Source organism: Protomyctophum parallelum, assembly GCF_964188405.1.
Source record: "Protomyctophum parallelum genome assembly, chromosome: 7".
Taxonomy (NCBI): domain Eukaryota; kingdom Metazoa; phylum Chordata; class Actinopteri; order Myctophiformes; family Myctophidae; genus Protomyctophum; species Protomyctophum parallelum.
Window position 1 is genome coordinate 21701373 of NC_139705.1, and position 19647 is coordinate 21721019.

The following is a 19647-nucleotide window of genomic DNA, read 5'->3' on the forward strand; positions in this document are numbered from 1 at the left end:
TACCGAATTCAGAATAACTCAAGGAAAATAATGGCGTCACATGCCGCGGGTCCTATTTTAGAGAGAATCTCCACATCCGCATTTAGGAATTTCCATACGAAAATACACTAGCGAGCAGGGACCCAACGTAAAACTAAACAAAATATCAAAAAAGTTTTACGTAGGGTCCCGAAAGGGGCTACTGTTTGACCATAACAGGTCCAACCTAATGTCTTGGAATGCTCTGTTACTTTTGCTCATTTGGCCTACAGAAGAAACCGTATAGGCTATAAATCGTTTTTAACTATTGATGGAAACATATGTGTTGGCACTGACAAAATGTAAAGGGTTATTTTGTCTGTGTCGTTTATGTAAGTATGCAACTCTTGCCTTGGCCCTTGTCTGGCATCAGGTTTTTAGGAATACGTTTTTTGACTTGTGTGACTTTGTGCGTGCGTGCGTCACGTGCGTGTGTGCGCGCGCGCGCGTGTGCGTATGTTTGAGCGGAATCTGGATTAGTAAACAGTTGGCCAGGGCCTTGTGTGCCATGTTCTAATTGAAGTGGACTACTTCCTGCCAATTAGTGAAATACTCCTTGAGCTTTAAAGGGAAAGCCCAAAGGGTACACTGTCTAGAGGCCTCTTTGAAATATGCACTGGAAAAAATTAATAACTTGGCTATCCGACATCAAGCAAGTAAATAATTAGTTTTTGCTTTTTTGCCCTGTTTTTTAACTTGCACTACATATAGCTTTACCAGGTCAAGGTAGCATGGTTGTGATGGAGCACACAGCATTATACTGGCCTCAACACTTCTAAACAGTAGAGGGCGGTATTGCAATATGAATACGGTAAGACACATGTCTATGGAAGACATGGCTCTCAACTAATTCAGTGACCTTTAACTTGAACTAGTATTAAAGGTTTCATGACATGCTGGTTTTACAAAACATTAAAAGTCTTTATCATGGTCCTTCAAACGTGTATGTAATTTGTTCTGAGGGTGGGCAAGCCACCAGAGGCAGAGTAGAAACTACATCTTACTTTTTGTATTATTATTATTATTCCACAGTATAAACCTGTGTAAATGTTTAAAATGTCAATTTGAGAATAAAACAAAAAGATACAATAACAATGTATTTTATGTTTTTAAAATACAGAGGTGAGAAACTGAAAACTGAAAATATAATTTCCGCTCCGGGCTTTTTACTCTGGTGGTCCATGGCGAAGATAATAAACAGGAATATGGTACGGAGTTGAACATTTTACAAACTCTTCACGTTTATTATAAAAACAAAAAATACAGTGGCTGACAAAATTCATAAAAAATAATAATATATATATACTTCCATTGGAATACATTCTAAATGGGATGAAACACACACACACACACACACACACACACACACACACACACACACACACACACACACACGTCTCACACACACACACACACACACACACACACACACACACACACACACACACACACACACACACACACACACACACACACACACACTATGTGAATTTATACAGATCCATCCATAATCAAACACATATTTCAGATTATATAAATATACATAATTATATTGAGAAAGTTTTCAGTGCATTTCCTTCACATGTTTTGAGCATTAAGTTGGCAAAAAGAAAACCTTAAAATAAATATACAATTTTGCCTATGTTCCAGCATATGTGAAAAGTACAACATAATGATATAGTAAAAACAAACATTTATCACACACGTTCATATACATCATGTTTTTCTCTTTCCATAGATTCCAGCAAATTAAGCAGAGTGCTGTGTCAGGTGTGTTTGTTCTGAGAGCCCCTACAGTACATGCTCCAATTTTAGCTATCCAGACACCAGTGGTAAAAAAAAAGTGAGTAAAAGTACAGTATCAATACTGCAATATAGAAATACTCTGTTACAGGTAAAAGTCCAGATGTAAAGTTTTGGCCTCACAATGTACTTAAAGTACCAAAAGTAAAAGTATTTCAAGCTTTCAAATATCTTGAAAATAGCAGATCTTTGCGACGCATTGTGAGCCTGTAGATTGACTATTTTCAAATGGCCCAAATGAATATAGGGCTGAAGAAGTGGTTAGTGTGTGTTTTGTAATAATAATCAAAATCAAGTAACTGTAGTAACTGTAGTAACTAAAGTAACTTTTTAATATTATATTTAACTCTGATATGTAGCAGAGTAAAAGTATTGACAATTGGAAATGCTCACATGAGGTAAAAAAAATACCTCAAAATTGACTTAAGTACAGTCAGTACTTGTGTAAATTATACTTAGTTACTTGTCACTGAACTGTGACAAGCGGTGAGGTGGTCACCTCAGCACACCTAGCTGTTTTTACTCTGCACCCACCCACCCACCCCACCGGAACCACAGGGAGGTGGGGTCCACCTTCAAGGTGTCTAATCAATAAAGAACTTTAGATGGATAAGTCAAAGTCACAGGAAGAAAGAGTGTGTGGATGGCTAAAATTGGAGCAGCTTTGCCCACTTATACCCAGTTCACGGGGTCCCTCTGGAGTCTATCGTTTGATCCCCTCCTCTTGTCCCTCTAGGCCAAATTTCTTCAACAAAAATAGCGTCAGACGTTCACTCCCCAGAATAGGGATGCTAGCTAGAGTTCATCATCCTCTGAACGTCCGAGTGATTTGCAAATAGAATTAATAATTAAGTGCACCCAAAATACACAAGCACTTAATATAATATCTGAGATACTGCTATGAAATAATGGTAACACTGTAACTAGAGAACCATTTCATAACATAGTGCTACAATAGGCTATAAAGTCTCTAGAACACTGTTCTAACAGTGGGTAGCGGACCATTTTTTATGGATCGCGAGTGAATACCCCTGTATTTCTTGTTTCCTACATTTAGCTTTTTATTCATTATTATTATTTCAAAAGAGTAACAAAATCCCCCTAAATCTAATATAAATTGCATATATATACTGTATATATTTTTTTAATGAAAACACAATCCATTAATTAGAGGGGGAAAAATACTTTTAAGAAGTAAGTAGTGAAAAGCTGATCTAAGATGTTGTGAGCTTGTAGATCGGCTATTTTCATTAGTTTGGGTCCCGGGGAGACATCAAATTTCTCTTTTGGGTCTCAAGCTAAAAGATTTGGGAACCACTGCTCTAGAACACTGGTATACAGTACAGAGAATTTACATGATCCTGGTCCGGATTATCTGGATTTTTGTCTTAAAAACCCGCCCAAAAAGCTGTGTTGGGTTGTGTTTTGTGTAATGTCACTTAACGGCACACTTAGCGTTGCTGTTGCGTATGTTTATGTGCTATTCTGAACAAGTGACTTTGAGACCGTGCGGTGCAAGCCAATGAAGAGACAATTTTAGTATATAAATTTTCAATAAACGGAGCAACTATTGAAGATGTTTTGCAAATACCCAAAACAGTCAATACCCAAACAGTGTTAATTATTAATTATTCAGGTGACATCCTGAATGCTCTTGACCAGTTTATTCCCAGATACCCGTCAAGGTGGTCTGTGAGTGCTGCCCTATACACACACACACAGAGAGATCATCTGCCTCACACCCAAACAGTGCTGGTGTTTTCTGGAGGTTTTTCCTGGATGGTAGATAAAACATGAATAATCATTTTCTTTAGTTATATCTGCAGCATTGTTATTTGAAATGTGTTAACTTGTTAGCCCATTAAAACTGGTGAAAGCATCTGCGCAATTTTAGATTTTTATTGTGTTGGTTATTCAAAAGTAGCAGAAACACAAGTTCAAAACGTGGCATGAAGCAAAGCGTTTTGAGCTTAGAGATCTGCTACTTTTGCTATTTTCTAATCCTGAAAAGTAACAGTTTTGGACATAATGAGGTTTCCACCCGACAACATTTCTCATAAAACTTGAGGAACGTAAGATTTAGAAACTGCCTTACGGCCTAATGCTGCATTCACACTGGAAGATGCAAAACATTCAAAGATACAAAGCTACACATCATATTTGTAGTTTTGCATCTTTGTAGCTGAAGTTGAAACTAGCTCAACTTTTGTTTTGTAGCTTTGTAGCTTTTGCAGTAGCTACAAAAGTCAGATGCATCTTTGTATCTTCATGTCGCTGGCTTCCATTGAAAATGAATGGTAGACTGTATCTTTGCATCTGACCGTATGAACGCAGCATTAGGTCTAAATGGGTGATATATCCCCAGGTATATGGTCTGATGGAGATCTCTGATCGTCTACTGTATGCAAGACTGACTGGAAGCAGGACTGAGCATGAGGTACACTTGTAGGTCTGTTTCCTACGTTTTGTTGTTGAATGTGAACCACAGCATCATGGACCGTCACAAAAATGTGTTGAGGGTTCATGTAGTTCATCAGGCCGCTTGATGTGAGGATCTTTAGTACGCCCTCTGAGGGTCGAGAGACATTTGATCAGTACAGTCACCAGATGATAATTCATCCATAACCACTTAAACCATGTGTGTGTGCGTGACACACACACACACACACACACACACACACACACACACACACACACACACACACACACACACACACACACACACACACACACACACACACACACACACACAGTCACACACACACACACACACACACACACACACACTGAGCCTCACCGTTGCAGTTTGACAAGTATATGCGGAGCCCCATTTTCTGGCATTCAATGCAAATCTGCAACAAGTCAAGTGCAAAGGATGAACAACAAAGTCTAAGCCCCTAGGACAACACAGGGCAATTGTAACGTGACCTGTCCTGTACACGAAAACCATCTTGTACTTTTAGCAAACTCACCTGTATAAAAAGTCTGGCTCCAGCAACATCGACAAATATCACACTGCTGCAATCGATTAACACTGTCTGGACGTCATTCTCTGCCATTTCTGAATGGAAAGGTGACATATTATCATTATATAAAATGCCTTTTTTTTTACAAGGTGCAATTCAACATCATATGACTTTAAGACTAAGACCAGAGCTGGAAAAACATGAATGGGAAAATAATTTGATTTCTTTAAAATAAGGCAACTTATTAGTTAGTTATTTTACAGTAAATCACATACATTTGGGAATTATTTAATAAGGAACTAAAGGAAGGGAAGTCAATGGTAGGTATTCATGAAACAGTACCGTATGTATTTAAACATTATGTTTTGGGGGGCAAAAAAAGAAATAACAAATTCAATGCTCACCGGATTTAAAGAATTCATTTTCGGAAGAGAACGATGTGTTTGCAACACCTCTCTCCTGAAAAAAGAGTGGATAAGGAAAATAAGAACTCTGGTGATTGATATAATAACATTGTAGAAAATGCCATTGCGACGCATTGTGAGCTTGTAGATCTGCTATTTTCAAATGGACGAAATGTAAATAGGTGTTTTGTAATAATAATTCAAATTTACAGCTGTCAAATAAATGCAGTGGAGTAAAAGTACAATATTTGGATCTGAGATGTAGTGGAGTACAAGTGAAAGTATTAGAAATTGGAAATACTCAAGGTATTTGGACAAATATTCTCAAAATTGTACTTAAACACACTTCTTAAGTAAATGTACTCAGTTACTTTCCACCACTGGGTAAGGTTATGTGTCCTCGCTCACCACTGTGTTGACGGAGCTCTCTCTCTCCCTCCTCTCCATGGCCTTCCTGGCCTTCTCTCGGCTGCGTATCCTCTCGGGCGTCAGGTCCAGCAGCCTGCTGATCTCCTCCCTGAAGAAGCTGCGGTTGCCGTAGTAGATGGGCCCGTTGTACGTCACGATGGTCACGCCTGGCACCTCATAGCACTGTGTGGAGACAACAAGATCACCACCAGCTCACAAAGAGACTGATAACTCCTCAGCCCTTGATCAGTCCATTCAAATATTTTTTCTCAAAATGATATACTATAATCCCAAATATTCTGCTCTACCATTATGCTTTCAGCCTGAGACATCTAGCTCACTGGTCTCTCCCTCCTGAACGAGCCCCGCCGTGGTCTCAGATAGAGAACCACTTCTCTGATAGCCTACCTTTGGTATATTTTACCACTGCTCAACTACCTGAGGTTGTTAGTGACCATCCCATTTTTCTCCACTTACGTTGGGTGTGGAAGAGAATGTTGCTTTTTTTCAAATTTAGCTTATACCTTAACCCATCTTCCAGTATTTGGCTGAATCCCAAACTCCTTATTGATAGAAGACCATTCATTTGGAATCTATGGGTAGAAAGAGGTATTCTGGCTCTGAAAGATTTGTATGAGGGAGATACATTTAAAAGTTTCACAGAGCTTGCTGATCAATATGGTCTTCCACGTAATCACTTCTGGAAATATCTTCAAATTCGGCATTTACTATTGACAAATGTAAGAGCTCACCCCAATATGCCGACAGAGTTTGACCTTTTGAAAACGGGGTTAGCAATATTTGGAACTGGGCATGAGGCGTCAACATATTATTCAATTATGATAGCACACCAAGGTCAGCCCTCAAGCGTAAAGAGTGTTTGGGAGGTTGATTTAAATCAATCCTTTACTGACGGTGAATGGAAGATGATTCTACGGAACTCAAAGAAGATGTCCCGTGAACTTAGAACCAGATTAGTTCAATTTAAAATAATGAATAGAGTCTACTGGACTCCGAGAAGATTGTTCAAGGCTAAGCTCAGAGATAGTCCGGTTTGCTGGAGGTGTGATGAGGACCTCGGTTACACTTATTCATGTATTGTGGGAGTGCCCTAGGGTACAGACGCTATGGTGTGCTATTCATGAGAATATAATGCAAATCACAAACCAGGATATTCCTTATACACCGTCTCTCTTTATTCTGGGTGATCCATCGCCACTAAAACACCTCCCTGCACCTCTAGCTGACTGGATTCAAACAGCATTAATGGTGGGCAGGAAGATCATTGTTAAGGAATGGAAGTCTGAGGTTTTACATGTATGGTTCACTCAGCTCGGTATTGTGGCTGCTTTGGAGAGGTTATCCTTTAAGATGAATAATCAGTTGGATAAATATGATCTGAAGTGGGACGTGTTCCTCAGTCATGTTGCAGGTCCCTTGGTGTGATCCATGGTCAGGCAATGCCCTCTTGATTGTTTATTGTATTACTACACATTATGATACGGTTGATGATGCTGCGTTTGGTCGTGTAAATAATGTAAACAATTTTCACATTTTAATTAGATTTTTCCTTTATTTTTTATTTTTTTTGTTTATCTTATCTATCTTGTCTGTCTATGAATACGTACTATGCTGTTGTTGCTTGTGTTTGTATTGTAGGTTTTCTGTTTTATGTGTTTGTAAAAAATCTAAAATAAAGTACTGATCATAAAAATAAAAAATATATATACTATACATTGGGTTTTTTTGCCTGCCCGTATTGGTTACTACAGTATATGTCTTTTTTTTTCTTTTTTTTTTTTAAGATATTTTTTGCGGCTTACGCCTTTTATTGATTTTTTAAGGGACAGATAGTAGGCTGACAGGAAACGGGAGAGAGATGGGGGGATGACATGCGGTAAAGGCCGTGTCGGGTTCGGGAGTCGAACCCGCGGCACACCGCGACTGGATCACCAGTCCGGTGCCCAGACCGTTACGCTACGGCCTGGGCAGTATATGTCTTAAAGAAGCAATCTACTTGAACAAATCTGTAAAGTATGTTTATGCAACATAACTAGCACATCTGCAGTCGTAAGTACTCTTCCATTGACAAATTCATACCCTGGTGTAGGCCTGCCAGACTAAGTATGTATAGTCAAATCTGATCGGACAAATGTTGCCTATAGTCGACTGACTGACTTATCATTCGACTGAGAGATTGGCAGTCAAATCAGTCTCATTGCATAACATAAAACATGTTATGCTGAGGATCATTCCATTCGGGTGGAAAAACTGTTACCTTTCACGATTCTAATTAAAAAATAGCAAAAGCAGCACATCTACAATTTTAAATGGGGTGCTAATTTACAAAAAAAAGATCTGAGGTTTCTGCCAAACAGCAACGATATCAAAGATCTCTAACCTTGCTGTGATTCTCCATGGGTCTGTAGATCTCTGTGTTGCTAGCTCGGCCAAGCACTGAACAACCAGCCCTGTGGGGAGATGGGGCAGTGTTGTGGTAGAATATATAGCATAAAAGATACTCCAACACAGACGTACACAGTTCTGTGTTATGAGTAAATATTTGCTATAATGAATTATGTGAAGTATAGTGACCAAGTGAAACAAAGCACACATAAATCAAAGTGATATTTATATAGCTGTCTCCGGGGTTTTATAATTCCTATAACAGGCCATAATGAGCACGATTATTGTTACACTACACCCGTTTGCTGTTTACACTTTCAGATATGCAACACATAGGAGGGCACTGGCTGGTTTGCTCATTAATCAACAAGCAATTTACAGTGGTGGAATATAACTAACTACATTTACTTAACTGTACTGTATTTGTTGGTATTTGTACTTTACTTTAATATTTTCAAATGCCAATACTTCTACTCCACTACTACTCCACTACTATCTTAGATCCAAATATTGTACTTTTACTCCACTACATTTATTAGAAAATACTTCTACTCCACTACATCTTAGATTCAAATATTGTACTTTTACTCCACTACATTTATTAGAAATGTTTTAGTAGTGGTTCATTTGTAGATTTGTATTATAATTACATACAGTAACCACTTCAGCCCTATATACATTTCAGCCATTTGAAAATAGCTGATCTACAAGCTCAGATCTGTTATTTTCAAATCATCATTTGAAAACTTTGAAACAGGACATTCTGAGGACTTTCTACTTTTGGTACTTAAGTACATTTTGATACCCATACCTTTTACGCAAGTACATTTTGAATTCCAGACTTTTACTTATAACAGAGTACTTCTATATTGCAGTCTGGATTTAAAAAAGTAAGTAAGACTTTTTCCACCACTGGCAATTTGACACGTACCTCTGTGTTCTGCAGATGACTGTCATCATAGAGAAGACCACGCCGATGGCAAGGCCAAGGTCTACGTTGAGGACCACCACAGACAGCCACGTAACCACCCAGACCACCTATAGAAAGACATGTTCATACTTCATACAGCCACGTAACCACCCAGACCACCTATAGAAAGACATGTTCATACAGCCACGTAACCACCCAGACCACCTATAGAAAAGAATACATGTTCATACAGCCACAACTCGTTTAGCAGCACAACTCCAGTGTCTGCCTGAATTAGTCTCTTAATTATGCTTTATCGACAAAATAAAGCTGTTTATGAACCAGTCCATAAATAAAATCAAGTCCATGATCACAGCATTAACTGTACTCATTTTTTTTCTTTTTTCTTTGCCATTATAGCTTTACTGAGCCAGGAATGTGAAGAGAGACAGGAAATCAGGGGCAGAGAGAGGGGGTGACATGCAACAAAGGCCAACATTCCCGGTCCATCTGATGGGGATGTTGATGATTACATATTGACGCACACTAATGCTTGATTTATACTTAGTCGCGCGCCGTTGTCTCGCACCGAAAATAGCAGTCGCGTCACAACAACGCAGTGTCTCAGCACACAAACCTTATAGATCTGGAATATTCACTATACAAGACACACGATATGCAACCAAGTATAAAGGTGGCTTAACTGCTTGTATTTGTTTTTTAAATCATGGACTAGTTTCGCTGTACATCTCTTACACCCCAACCAGGGCTCTGAGGTCTGCGGATAAGTTGATGCTTGTCCATCCAGCAAAAAGAGCAGGGGTGACTGGGCCTTTGCGGCTATGGCCCACACTATTTTTGTATATTATGTGCGCAGGTGCAGGTGCACATGGTGTACCTGCATATCACACGTTGATTCTTGTTTTTTTCGTTTACCTTTGATCAACTTGGGCTGTTTTAAATGTGCTTTATAAATAAAGTTAGATTTGATGTGAATTGATAAATTATTTTTCTGTCAAGTCCGTATATATACGTAACCCCCAGCTAGAGGACATTATTTGCTAGGTCCATATACAGACTCCAACGTATACTACTGTGTATATAATGGTTGAGCCCCACGACACGGCAGCTTTTAACATTGATCCGGTTGCTATGCAACACCACCAGCTATAGGACGTTAAATCTCAGTTTACCTCGATTACGAGCAGGATTTTCAAACCTCCATAAGTCGGAATCCAGCAGAGCTGTCCATGGTGGATCTTCAGCCGTGAAAATTCCGGATGTAAATTTGTGACTTTGTACTGCGTACTGCGCTCCCGACCCTGTAAAGGCCTTATAAAGTCTATTTAGCTGATTCTGGTTTCTCAACAGTTCTTTGATGTATGAATCACTTACGAAGTCTATCTTGCTGATTCTCCACAGGTCAGGTAGGTCCCGGAACTGTAGGAACATCTGCCTGAGGCTGGTCACATTGATGCATGCCAGCACTGCCTGGGGAAGACATGGAGAGAAGATGGACAGACATGAGTGGGTCATGGATTCTCTCTCTTCTTTAGCCTTTCAAAGCCCGGATATATTTCAACCTTACTACTACTTTGTACTACTAGTACTTTTTTTGCAAATGTTATGCGCATTTATAATAATTCTTAAAAATAATAATAATAAATTAATAATTTACATTTGGGGGATATCTTTCACAATAATAAATAAAGCATGTTCTAGACATTCTAATGATCACAAAAAATATATATATATTACAGGCATTTACTTACATTAACTTTTTTTAGGGTTAAAGGTGAAAGGTTAGTCCAAAACATATTGTTAAACAATGAACATCAATGATGATGTTTAGGTGAAAAAAGAACAGAAAAAATATATATTAATTCATTAAAATATAAATGGTTGTAATGTTGCAACGGTGGGTCTTGCAGGGCTAATTAGACTAGTCTAGAGCACTACACATGCACAAGGGTGGTACAAGGCAAGCGAGGAGGGAGGTCATACAATGTCACACGTGCACACACACGGCACACACACACACACACACACACACACACACACACACACACACACACACACACACACACACACACACACACACACCTTGGGTAAGAAGTAGAACAGCGGTCCAATCAGCAACAGGACAATCAGAACCACCAAGCTGGTGAACAGGCCGGAGAGCTGGAGAACAGAACAAATTTAATATTTAAAATTTTCACGCACACTTTCTCCTACTGAGTCTCCTGAGTCTCTTACGATTATCGACTTTGAGTCGACTCCTACCGGAGACTCTGCCGGTCATCAAATTATTGGCTTAGGAATGTGACAAAAACCTAACAATTTCAAGGGGTATGTAATTGCTAGAAAATAAGCCATTTTTGGGTGAACATAGGTGAACTACTCCTTTGAGAATATGTTTGGTTTTCACAACGTAATGATGAATGCAAGACCAAGTCCTCCAGTTTATGTTTCATAGGCAGCTGTTGACATGAGGAGAAACTGGACTGTTGTGTTCATATGCAGAAGTCATTTGAGATAATTAGCACAGCAGCACCTGTGTGTATCCTCCAGCGCTCTCCAGGATGTTGGTGGTGGCCAGGGTGGCTGAGCTTGGGAAGCAGGTGAAGAGGGAGGACACAGTGTTGGAGATGCCATGGGCCAGCAGCTCCTACAAATCACAACCAACCAATGAAGCCTGAATTATAGCCAGAAAATAGCCGATCTACAAACTCGCAACACATTGTGAGCTAGAAGATTTTCTTTCGGCCTAGGAGACCGTCGTATGATGAAGTATGCAGTGTTGATTTCATCAACTTAAACTATGATGAAAAATGTCAAATAGGACACTTCACAAATTGAGCTTTTTTAGCCAATAGCCAATGTTAAATGACAGATGCTTTCCCAGATTGAACAGCACAAATTTGCATTGTTTCAACGATCATACCTGGTTGGGATTAATAGAATATCCATGCTTGTCAGCGTAGATCATTGCCAACGACACGGACACGGCGTAACCGACGAACGTTATGGCTACCGTGTCTCCAGCGATGTCGGGGAAGGTATGCACGGCAGGCATCCGCGGACGTGGGAACCTGACGAAATGACACGTACAGCGAAGTCAGTCACCAGGGAGCCATGTGGGCTTGTCCTCTTGTCTTTTGAAATGAGCCAAATCTAACCAGGACTTACCCAGCAGGGATATGGCCAACTATCTGAACGCCATAAGTAGAGTCCAGAGAGGATGCGTAGGTTACTCCTGTGGCTATAATCACCTGCAAAACAAATGAGGGAATGCATCGTGTCACCGCTCACCTCACACAATAGAAGGTCAATAGTCTCTAAAAGTGGAGTATGCATCGGCCTTAACACACAATGTTAATGTAAAGCCGTAATCCGGAACCTATTTTAATTTAATATGAAATATATGAAATTAATATTATTAATATTTATTATTTTAAACAATATATGGTAGCGCAGTGCTTCTCAAATGGGCGTACAGTACGTGTACTGTACTGTACTGTACTGTACTGTACTGTACTGTACTGTACTGTACTGTACTGTACTGTACTGTACTGTACTGTACTGTACTGTACTGTACTGTACTGTACCACTATGGGTCCAAAACCGTTCCTTTTGAGGGGCAGCCAGCTTTGTGTGTCTGTGTGTACCACGGAATGTGATGATTTGATTGGCTGAGCACGGAATGTGATGATTTGATTGGCTGAGCACGGAATGTGATGATGTATGATGATAAGAGAGCCCCTCACTTCACACGAGTGTGATTTTGTTATTACTATTTTCAAAATTATTTAAAGTAGTCAAAATAGCTATATCTAAAAGCTCACAACGCCTACAGCACCCGCAAGGCATTGTGAGCTTGCAGATCAGCACCTGCGAGGCGTTGGGAGCTTGTAGATCAGCTATTTTCACTACTTTTGTGCGACACTCTTGTATGACGAAGTCAGGCATTCGTTTTCATTGAACATACAAGAACATATTGGACATAGAAGGTTTGTGCTCGACGTGAAAGATTTCACTCTGAGTGTGTTTGTACTGTCTGTACCAAGATTTCACTCTGAGTGTGTTTGTACTGTCTGTACCATGCTATTTAGGATTTCCCTTTGATGCAGTTACAACAGTCTGTTGTAGCCAGACAGTCAGAGTCCTCCGCCTACTGATACATCTGATAACCTCCAACTCGAATGTAGGTCCTAAAACTGGCTGGTGGAAACAATTTCTGTCCACAAACTGTAATGCAGAGCCAATGCAAATGACTTCAGGGTACAGGGGCTGTCATAGGCAATTTTACATGCCCCCCATTATACTGATTTATACTAATTTATATTTTTCATTTCATTCATGCTTTGTAATGAACAGTTTTGCAACATTACATGATTGACATTGACATGACTCGCATGCCAATTGGCTACAGTATGCTGCAAAATGAGTAAATAAATCATATAGTGTCTAGGAAAATACATACTTGTCTTGCATATTTAGTTGTTTATATTGTATAACTTAGACATTGAGTTCTCACAGATGTGTAACCACATATTGTACGCTATTATTATACCACTTGTAATCCTTGTTATTGCCCCCCTATAGTTCAAACCCAAATATTGAACGTATCCCCCAGTTACATCAGTAGTAGTTGGAGATCTGGGATCGTATGGCTATGCGACACTACAGCAACAAAAACCTAAAGGTCACGCGTGGACCGACTGACCGTGATGATCTCCACAGGGATGGGCGTGCGCAGGCGTTGCCGACAGCGTGTGTTGATCTCCTTGACTGGCACCAGGACGAGCAAACACACCATGGAGATGAGCAGCTCGGCTGTGTTGGTGTGAGGAAGGTTCTCCATCACAGATGCTAGAGTCTGGAACACAGTGGCACACCGCTTTAAGATGACTGGATAATAAAAGCACTTTGTGAATGAACCGAGGCCAGAAAGGGGGAAGGAGATTAAATAAACAAAACTGGAATTGAACCAGACACATTTATAACCTTGGACTAAAACACCTTGCACACTGCACCAACTTCAAGTGCTAGGACAATGGTCAAACTCTTCTCCCTCTTGATTATTCCTTTTTTTCCCCTTGTTGAATATATATGTATTATTATGTTAATTATATTATTATTACACAGGACTAACAATAAAGAACATCTTCAACCTTATTTTATCAGCACAGTATTGACAGTAGGTTTAATACTGACATTGAAGATATCGTTCAACTCAAATGCTACAAGAAAAATACCCACCCACCCAAGGATTCAAATATTTAAGTACCTATAACCCAGAATAATCATCAAAATGATAATGGTAAAGTGTTCTAGTGCTGACTTTGAAGAGGGAAAAGGTCCCTGTGTGACGGGGGACTCGCAGTCCCAGCATGCTCTGCAGCTGTGAGACGGTGACGTGGAACGCTGCGGCGCTGGTGAAGGCCTTGACGATGGGCTCCGACAGGTAGGTGGAGAGGAAGCCCAGCTGAAGACCAAACATGCAGAGCTACAGGGGAAACAACAATGACCAGTTATTGATCCTGTTACTTTATGGAATCAGATGTAAGGTGTAGAGCAGTGGTTTTCAAGCAGGGGTCCGGGGACCACCAGTGGGCCTAGAGGGGGTTCTAGGTGGTCCCCAGTAAAATGATGAGTTGAGAGTTGCTAACCAAATGGGCCTTTATAGATCTTTAACTCTTGAGAGTGTAAAATTACTGTAAAATTGACGCTCTCAAAAGCTAAATTATTGTGACATATCTGCATTGCTTAATTTAAAAGAAGTCTACACAATTCAACGTTTGCCTGTTATCTGTCCTAATGGTACCAACATCAATACAGAATGGAATTGTTAGTTTTGGATCTGAGAGGCTAAATGTCATCAAATGGTGGCTCAAATACTCAATTAATAATGGGCCTTGATATGAAAAGGGTTGAAAACCACTGGTGTAGAGGAATTTGGGATCAAACAAAATGTTGACACAAACTGAGTATAGGACGGATACACTTTAGTATTTCTAAGATATATAAATTGACCATTTACAGGTCTGTAACTTCCATTAGTACACTGTCATAGTTAAGGGGGTCTGGGTCCTTGACATTTTAAAGTTTGGGAACCATTGGTCGTTGTATTGGGAAGCACCGGTGTAGAAGACAGACACACTTTTCTCGTTGACTTACCATCATGATACCTGAGAGGAGTGCAACAGCCGAGGCCACCCCGATCCTCTGGGCCTCAAAGTCCGCCCCCTCAGGACTGCTGGAGTTCAGCTCCAGAGGACTGGGAACAAGCTGCTCCACCACGGTGCCTGTCATCAGACTCACCACTGCAAATGTACCTGACACACACAACAAGAGACATATAGAAAACCCTCTATATAAACATTATGGACAAAAATCTGTGTTTGATCTTAAACCACTAGTTAAACCTATATGGTTGTTCCTTGGGGCTCTATGCTAGGGTATTTTCTGTTTTCTGTTATTGTGGGGAAAGCTCTCACTGAAAATAGCAGATCAACAAGCTCACAACGTGTTGCGTCGCAACGAGTTGTGAGGTTGTTGATCAAAGACAAGAATACTGCAAAAGTTTGAATGTGTTGACAACCGAGGACAAATTATTTTTAGCAGGTAAAACAAAATAAATTCTATGCTATATATTTTAAACATGTACCATGATATTAATTTTTTTATTGTGGAATTTTGAGACTGCTGTGTTTCACAAGTGATGGACATGAACTCATTCAGATTGTATAGTCGGTTAACAGAATATGTACTTACATGAGGTCTGCCCTCAGAGAGCATGTGAAAGGGTAAACATGTGAAAAGCATTTACAGTAGCTACAAGTCATAAAATACCAGCAGGAGCCCCACTGGTAGCTCGTGAGCATATTGAAAATGGAACCCCCAAATAATTGGCTAAACACCAACATTTTGATCCCAATAAAATAAAAAATAAAATAAAAACCTTGAGAGATAAAAAAAAAACAAAAAACAAGAGTGACTCAGTCATATTAATTGCCAGCTGCAAGCTTTAGTTTATGAACATCTATAATCAGTTTGTGTGTCGCAGCTGACGGCTTCACGTTGCAGCGTTCAGAGTTTGATGCTTTTGTGTGACGCTGTAGTATGATCATTTACGAAAAAACATTAAAATATGGAGTTAAGAGGTTTCTGCCCGTCAGCAACAATACATTAATACAATAGAACTAATGTGCAGTGGTTGGGAATGTCAGATCCAGGAGATCAGGTAGGATTGTACTGTATAGTGAATTTGACGAGTAGTACTGCCTGGAGCTCATACACGCTATACATCTCCCCTGCCTCTTGCATGAGTGAAGGACATAAAAGTCAAGGAGCTTTGTTTTCATCCATAATTCAGTGGTTCACAAAGTGGGGTGGAGGGGGTTCCAGGGGGTCCCAAGCTAAAGTCCTTATTTCCTTATTCCTTACTAAATCAGTTTAGCCACTTTAACCTAATATAAGCTCACAACAAACGTGTTATGAGCTTGTAGATCTGCAATTAAATAAATAATAATCTTGCACATCTTTGAAGAATTTTGAATCTTTTTTAAAATATATATATTTTCAAAAACATTTTCAGATGAATTACATGGAATATTAATGTCAGGGTCCTTGACCGGATAAGGTTTGAGAACCACTATTACAGTGTTAGGGTGTGGTGTAGTACAGTAGTTCAGACTTCTTACCAGTGGAGACATGGCGACCCGTGCCAAACAGCATGTACAGCACCACGGGGATGAAGGAGGTGTACAGTCCAAATATTGGTGCCACTGATGTGAGCAGAGCGAAGGCCATGCCTGTCGTGGGGAAAGACGTGAAGATTTGTGCATGAAACTCTGATGGAAAAATGAAACTGCTGACTCGTATAAAATATTACACTGAAACATGTCTTATTCAATTAAAACAGAATTACTTTTTATGTTATTTTATCATGTATTTACTTACAAAAATGTATTTATTTATTTAAAATATTTATCTCGTTTTTAAAGATAGGTAGGGTATAACCGTATAAGTGATAGTTTTGTTCAAACATAATATGTTAAATAGCTCTATATTTTGAACTGGAACGCTATAAAATTGAAGCCGATACTGTACATGGGTACTCTCTCGTGATTGGCTGAAACTGGCAATCCACCTGAAAATATATTTTCTATTTATAAAAGAGCTGGAGAGATGTTACTAAAAAAACACTCTAGAGCTATAACCTTTAACGAAAAACTTGTTAAATGAACTATACATGAACTATACCCTACCTTTAAATGTTCAGAAATAAGACATAATTATGACTATAGTCATCAAACCATAGACAAAATAAATAGGCAGCCTAATTCAACCAACAGTAGAAAGTAACATCTAGCCTAAATAATAAAGTTTCTGGGGGGGTTCTGTCCTCCTCCTCCTGATAGCCTATATGTAATTATTTATCTACTTGCCTTGTGGAATGTGCAGAATCCCAACGGTCAGCCCCGCTATCGTATCCCCTAAAATCCACTTCTTCAGTCTGTATCCCGGCAGCCATTTGAAGATGGGCACCCTCTCCTTCAACAGGTGGAGGCAGGCGCGTCTGGAGCACCTGCAGCTGGCGGCCAGCCTCTCCCGGAGCCGCACGCCCTCGCCGCTGGGCTTCTCCTCGCTGCCATATGCCTGCTTGAAGCTGTCCTCCGTGTAGATATTCCTGTAGACGGCCACAGAGGCACTCATCCTGTCCCACAACCACACACCGCACAGATGAGTGCTTTACCTTTCCTATGCCTGTCCCGGGTGAGTGACCTCGCAGATTCAGTTGGATTATAGACGTTGTGTCTATTGCATTCCATTTATATCCTGGCATCAAGAGCCATTGGATTTTCCTGTCAGACGCTCCTCGGCCAATGACATGGCTCAAAGCTTGAACCTTTTTGTTATTGTGTTGAACCGCTTTGGGGAGGATTTTTTAGATCCCTGTTTTGGCAAAGCCCCCATAAAGGTGTGCTCTTCCTTCTTTTTTTGTGATGGATTGAGGACAAATTAATCCTCTGGGTCCTACTGCTATACGTTTTTTGTTTTTACTGCAGAAAAGAAACAGCAGAAAAAGTGTGGTCACTCATACAGTGAGTCCCCCCCCCCTCTCTCTCATCTAGAGCACTACTACACATGCACTCCTCCGCTCTTCAAAGGACCTCCCTCCCTTTTGACCTGCCTGCCTCTCTAGAGAGCTACAAGGGTGGTACAAGGCAAGCGAGGAGGAGGGAGGTCACACAATGTATAGCACTGTGAAAAGCCTTACAACAGAGATCAAAGTGGCATTGTTTGGCTGGTGCAGGGTTTTTTGAGGTGTAACCTCAGACCATAATATCTGTTTGGCACTATTACAGGTGCTTCATTTCCGAGAAGGATGGATGTCTGCGTAATGGAGGGGTGTTTAAACAGTGTAGTCACGAGGAAAGAGGAGCCCGAGAGAGTGTGAGAACCCCGTGAAACTCAATCACACATGACAGCCTGGTTCATGGATCAAACCCACACCTTGAATCTGATCAGAGATATTGTGTGTGATATTGTGTGTATGCACGTGCGCGCGTGCATGCGCGTGTGTGTGTGTGTGTGTGTGTGATGTTCCAAGACAGGGGGTGGCGGTGGGTCAGGGGTAGAGTGGCCGGATCGAACCCGGGCTCCCACAGGGTTAGTGTCGAAGTGACCTTGAGAGAGACTCTTGCATGGTTTCCTCTGGCATCGGTGTGAGTGTGTGTGAATGGGTGAATGTAAATGCACAATCTATGTAAAGGCGCTTTATAAATGCACCAGCTGCTGCAAAACATACAAAGCTACAAAAGTTGAGTTGTGTTCAACTTTCAGATACAAATCTACAACTGTAGCTGCAAAGATGCAGCAATGCGAGAACCAATCAAATTGACAAAACTGCCTCTCCCTGGCCAGCCAGGGTGCCTGGTGGAGGGGAAAGGAACTGGTTGGAATAACGTGTTCCTTCCACGCGCTACGTCCAACCGGGGAACCCCCCCCCCCTGGCAGGTGAAAAGAAAGCGGCTTGGACTCCTCATACATTGAAGGAGGCATGAGGTCAGTCCGTTGCTCTCCCCAGGGTGGCAGAGGGAGTGTAGAGCCCAGTATTGCATTAGATAAAAAATGGGTTACAAAATCATGAGGTAAAAATTATATTTAAAAAAAAAGGTAGAGTCCCCCCTCCTCGTGAAACTGAGTATGTCTGGACAGGCATGGCCTCCTGACAGCGAACATGATGCAGCGCACGTCAACCCTCGGCTGGCACACACTGACGTGCAGAATCCCCCAGTCAGTGCAAACAATGTTACAATGGAAAAGTAGGATTTGTTTTGGTCTCAGCCCAGATTCAGGACCTTGTGAATGAATGGACCTCTCCCATCTAGAGTGATGCAAGTCTAACGTGAAGAGGTGCATGCAGGGCTTCAACTTTCTGCTATTGCACAACACAGGACTACACCCAATGATTTCAGCTTGAATGGGCCCGTTGAAGTGACGTTGGGGTCACTCAAGGCTTATGCTGCACTATGAAACTTTACTATAGAGTCTGCGTAGCTTGCTCAGGGGAACAATTGACTATTGACCATCGGGTAAAAGTTCATGTCAGATCGATCATGTGAGAAATGACCTTTGACACAATCTAAAATTCTAAATGTATCAATACAAGAGCAGCAAGACTAAATACAACCACCAAATTGTATAGGTTATATTTAACATA

General features: G+C 40.6%; 1 protein-coding gene across 1 annotated transcript; it reads right to left on the bottom strand.

Annotated features, from left to right (window-relative positions):
• Nucleotides 1-1102: 1102 nt before the first annotated feature.
• slc26a10 (solute carrier family 26 member 10) lies at nucleotides 1103-17819 on the bottom strand. Its single transcript, XM_083768740.1, has 18 exons — nucleotides 17369-17819; nucleotides 16622-16732; nucleotides 15096-15253; nucleotides 14260-14424; nucleotides 13642-13794; nucleotides 12105-12187; nucleotides 11860-12007; nucleotides 11470-11583; nucleotides 11019-11096; nucleotides 10311-10406; nucleotides 8937-9043; nucleotides 8001-8070; nucleotides 5600-5782; nucleotides 5192-5246; nucleotides 4794-4882; nucleotides 4619-4673; nucleotides 4284-4390; nucleotides 1103-3596 (listed from the first exon to the last, which is right to left on the bottom strand). The coding sequence occupies exons 1-18, from the start codon at nucleotides 17634-17636 to the stop codon at nucleotides 3558-3560; spliced, it is 2079 nt and encodes a 692-aa protein (XP_083624866.1). The 5' UTR covers nucleotides 17637-17819; the 3' UTR covers nucleotides 1103-3557.
• Nucleotides 17820-19647: the final 1828 nt, after the last annotated feature.